This window comes from Apis dorsata, unplaced genomic scaffold (genome assembly GCF_000469605.1).
Source record: "Apis dorsata unplaced genomic scaffold, Apis dorsata 1.3 scaffold_407, whole genome shotgun sequence".
In the NCBI taxonomy this organism is placed as follows: Eukaryota; Metazoa; Arthropoda; class Insecta; order Hymenoptera; family Apidae; genus Apis; species Apis dorsata.
The window spans coordinates 109,858-114,045 of NW_006263665.1; the positions used below are offsets into that span (position 1 = coordinate 109,858).

A 4,188-nucleotide genomic window follows, 5' to 3' on the forward strand; every position below is an offset into this window, starting at 1 on the left:
TTGTTTTAAAAATTATATAAAAAATAAAAATAATCTTGTATAATTGTAATAATAATTATAATAATCTCTAAAATTATATAATACAGCTATGATTTTTTTTATATCTCAAAAAATACATTGAATTGAATACATAGAATTGATAAATCTATTTTAATTAAATGCTATGCAGATATATATTTTAAATATATATCTTCTAAATAGAATGTACAAAAGATTATTAAAAATCAATGTGAAAGGAGAAAATAAAACAAAAAATTTCTAATGATTTCTTATAAAAAAAATTAATTAATCTTATAAAAAAATATTCAAGTATATATTGTTTTAGAAAGTATAACATTTTTGAAGACATTAAATATATTAATTACAACAAAATCAAAGTATTAGTTTAATAAAAATTTTAATAAAAATCTCTTCTTATATAAATATCTAAATATATAAATGTATAATAGAGATATTTTAATTCAGTTATTTTGGTTAATATTCAATAAATAATATTCAATAAATCTTCACATAAAAGAAAATTAAATTTATTAATATATAAATATTTATAATGTAAAAATATCAAGAAATTTAATTACAAAAACTTGAAATAATATTTTGAATTATTTGAATAGTTTAATATAACATTTATCAATAATCAGTTATATCAATTGTCATTATATAAATATATATTAAGAATAATAAAATTAATATAATAAATCTGATATTAATGATTCGATATTAAGATATCGAATATCGGAACATATTGTATTTTGTCCCAAAATTTTGTAAAATCACAAAAATACACGCACGAACAATCGTAATTAGAATGATAAGAAAGCGCGGTTTGTACATTTCTTTTTTTACTCACCTGTCTTCATGAATGGCGTGTACTTTCAATACGACGCCCGGACGCACTTGCGCGACCGAACGTGTCTCCCTACGTATTTCAACCGAGCTTTTGCCGTTCAAGGAACCGCCGAGCTTGTCACCCAGGAAACCATGCGACAGCCAAGGCACCGTAGAAGTGGAAAAGCGGAGCAGCACACTCCGACGAACCTGTATATTTTGTTGTCGACGGCTAGTCGGAGTGTTGGTTGTCTGCTGCTGCGGTCGCCTTGACTACGGCATCACTGCCCGCGTCACAATCAGTACCGTACCTAATTTTTATTTACTAGGGTGCGATAATTACGGTAGAAAATGAACAAACTAAGTACTTATATCATTATAATCTTCGAAAATATTTCTTTTTTATTTTTCTAAATTTATCAATTTTATTATTTGATCAAAAGTGATTAATATATATGTATATATATATATATATATATATATATAATTAGCAACATATAGTACATATAAAAATTTATTTTCAAATAAGTAAAATAATGTTCATTCTTTAAAATATATAATTTTTTAATTAATTCAAATTTTTTATTAAAGTTTCAATTAATTGAATTTTATAAATGACGAACTGAATTAACATTTTGTACAAATTACATTTTTTATAAAAAATATTCATTATAAAAATGTATAAAATTTAATATTTCAAATTAATAAATAATTATATTATGTAATATTAATTTAAATTTTTAAAAGTTGCTTATAGCGAAATATTAATGATAATCAAGTATTTATTAAAATATATAGATTAATTTTGAAGCGGGTTCATAAAATTAATGATACGTTTGTGAATAAGTCACGCGTGCTTTTTTTTATACTAATATATAAATATAAGATTAAATCATTAAAATCTATAATATTTGTTGAGATAAGATTTAATTGTAAGTTTTTTCTAAAAAAATCTCTTGTTCAGAAACAACAAATGTTTATTCGTGAACAGAAGTTTATTATATATTATATATAGTAGTTGCATGCGTGCGCAAACGAATATGTTAATATACAGATTATAAGTATGATACTGACCAATTGCATTATAACATTTGCTTTGTTTTGATGAATCATTTAAACTGGTTGATTTTTAGCTGATTAAATATGCAATATATTAGAGTTTTTCTAATTCTTTAATAATATATCTTTAATTTGTTTAAATCAATGAATATACCGCGCTTTTATGCGGCGCGTTGTTTAAAATTATCGAAAATTGTAAATTATTGATTATCTTGAAATTTAACTATTAATATTTTTTTAATTGAATTAACTATTATTGTAAAAAATAAATAACGTACATGTTTTTTTAATTAATTAAATATATAATACTTAATGATTAAAATTATAGAATTAAAAAATTTTTAAATAATTAATAATATGCATTAACGATTTAAATAATATATAAAACTTACTCGATAACAAATTTTGTGATCGGTAATAAATAATTGGTAATGAGGATTCTTCCGCCATCATAATGGAATATCTCTTGGAAAAAATGGAACTGTATTCATCCTCTTCTTGCCACTCCATACTTTCGCGAAGTCCACGCGAAAGTTTCTAAGTTTTAATCGCGGGAAAAACTTTCGATTGTATCCCGAGATACGGTTTCCACGGGTGCAAATTATTTGCTCTTTATTCCAGAATATCGTAAACTTTTTTCAACTACGCTTTATAACAACCAAAGATCGAATTATAGTTCTTCAATTGCAGAGAACAATATACAACTTTTTTTAAAAAATTTAATAAAAAAGGCGGGTAAATTATAATACTCGCGAATTGTAATTTAACTTAATGATTAGTTTAATCTATATAAATTATTTATATTTAAAAGTTTTAAAAGTTTTTAAATATGATCAATGTGCGTATCGTATTCATGTTTTATCTAATGCTGCGCATGTGACGCAGTGCTGGTACAGTTCTTTATACTTGACAATTTAAAGATGATGACTTCTTCAGAAATTGAAGTAGAGAATTTAAGTGAGAAAAATGCAGAAGAATCTGCAATTTTAGAAGTAAGCACAATAGCAGTCGGCGGTGTTATTAAACAGGAGAATCGTGATGTCGATTTTCTTTCAAATTGTAGTACCTCTATCGAAGGTTCCGTGGTAAGAATATAACCTGTAATTTTTGACAATTGCTATATGTATAACTATATTACAGAAATAAAAATCACGAATTTCGCATAAAATTTCATTATTAATTAATTATTTTAATTTTTTATACATTATATAAATTATTTAAATTAATTAAATTATATAAAAAATTAATATACTTAATATTATTTCATTTAATTTACAATTTAATTTTTAGATAGCTTCTCCTTCCATTGACAGTTTCTCTACTTTACCAGAGCAAGAAATATCAGATTTTCAGATAGATTCTAAAGATTCTAGAGATTTACAAGTAAAAGTAGATAATCCTCAAAAGCATCTTGAAACTCTTGAAACTTATATTACTTTTCGTATAACAACAAAAGTAAGTTTCATTTTAAATATTTATTTATATATATATATATCAATAATAGTAAAATTTCTATAATGTTTCAGTCCACAAGACAAGAATTTGAGGAAGGAGAATATATTGTTAGGAGACGTTATAATGATTTTATTTGGTTAAGACAAAAATTAGTAGATTCATATCCTACACATATTATACCAGTAAGACATTATATATTTTAAAAGCATATTAATCCTATACTTTTTTGTTTATTCTTAGAATAGTTTTTATGAATTATTTATTTTATTATATAATTTATGAAAATTTGTTGCACATTATTATTATTATTATTATTATTATTATTACAGCCAATGCCTGGAAAACACACATTACTTGCTCAGTTAGATCGTTATTCCAAAGAATTTATTATAGCACGCATGAAATTATTACATATGTTTCTTAACAGAGTTATAAATCATCCAATTCTTAGCTATGACAAAAATTTATACATCTTTTTGACTACTAAACCTGCAGTAAGAATATTATATAAAAAATTTTATTTTTTGTAATTTCTTTGTTTAGTATATTTTTGGATATTATACTTACATCTTTCTTAGGAGTTTCTCATACATCGTAAAAATCGTGGAAATGTTCTTATTAAAATGACTGATTCTTTGCAAAATATAGCAAGTACATATACTATGAAACAACGCCATTTTGAATTTGAGCAAATTCGAGATTATTGTATAGCTCTTAATGAGAAATTAGCAACTATAGATAAGATAAATCATCGTATACATAAGGAAAGGCAAGGTATTATGAATCATAATATAATCACAAGTATCATTATTTTTTTAGTATAAATTCTATTAAATATATATATAT

The 4,188-nt window shown here is 23.4% G+C and overlaps 2 protein-coding genes across 10 annotated transcripts in view; one reads left to right on the plus strand and one right to left on the minus strand.

Moving 5' to 3' along the window:
* The window catches only part of LOC102678410 (transcription factor RFX3), a 10,746-nt gene extending 8,117 nt beyond the window's left edge, over positions 1-2,629 (minus strand). For 4 of the 8 annotated variants that reach the window (XM_006619313.2, XM_006619311.2, XM_006619312.2 and 1 more), the window contains exon 1: positions 2,280-2,629. In XM_006619313.2, coding sequence (XP_006619376.1) covers positions 2,280-2,397 — 118 coding nt within the window. In that variant the 5' untranslated portion in view covers positions 2,398-2,629. Of the gene's footprint in view, positions 1-850; positions 1,227-2,279 lie in introns of those variants that run through there. The other 4 variants (XM_031512254.1, XM_031512255.1, XR_004150991.1 and 1 more) reach the window with 4 other exon arrangements.
* LOC102678266 (sorting nexin-7-like) overlaps positions 1-4,188 on the plus strand; it is a 6,951-nt gene that overhangs the window by 866 nt on the left and 1,897 nt on the right. Inside the window, exons 2-6 of one of the 2 annotated variants that reach the window (XM_006619309.2) lie at positions 2,808-2,972; positions 3,178-3,342; positions 3,414-3,524; positions 3,672-3,836; positions 3,921-4,116. In XM_006619309.2, the coding sequence (XP_006619372.1) occupies positions 2,808-2,972; positions 3,178-3,342; positions 3,414-3,524; positions 3,672-3,836; positions 3,921-4,116 (802 nt within the window). Of the gene's footprint in view, positions 1-2,701; positions 2,973-3,177; positions 3,343-3,413; positions 3,525-3,671; positions 3,837-3,920; positions 4,117-4,188 lie in introns of those variants that run through there. The other variant, XM_031512260.1, reaches the window with a different exon arrangement.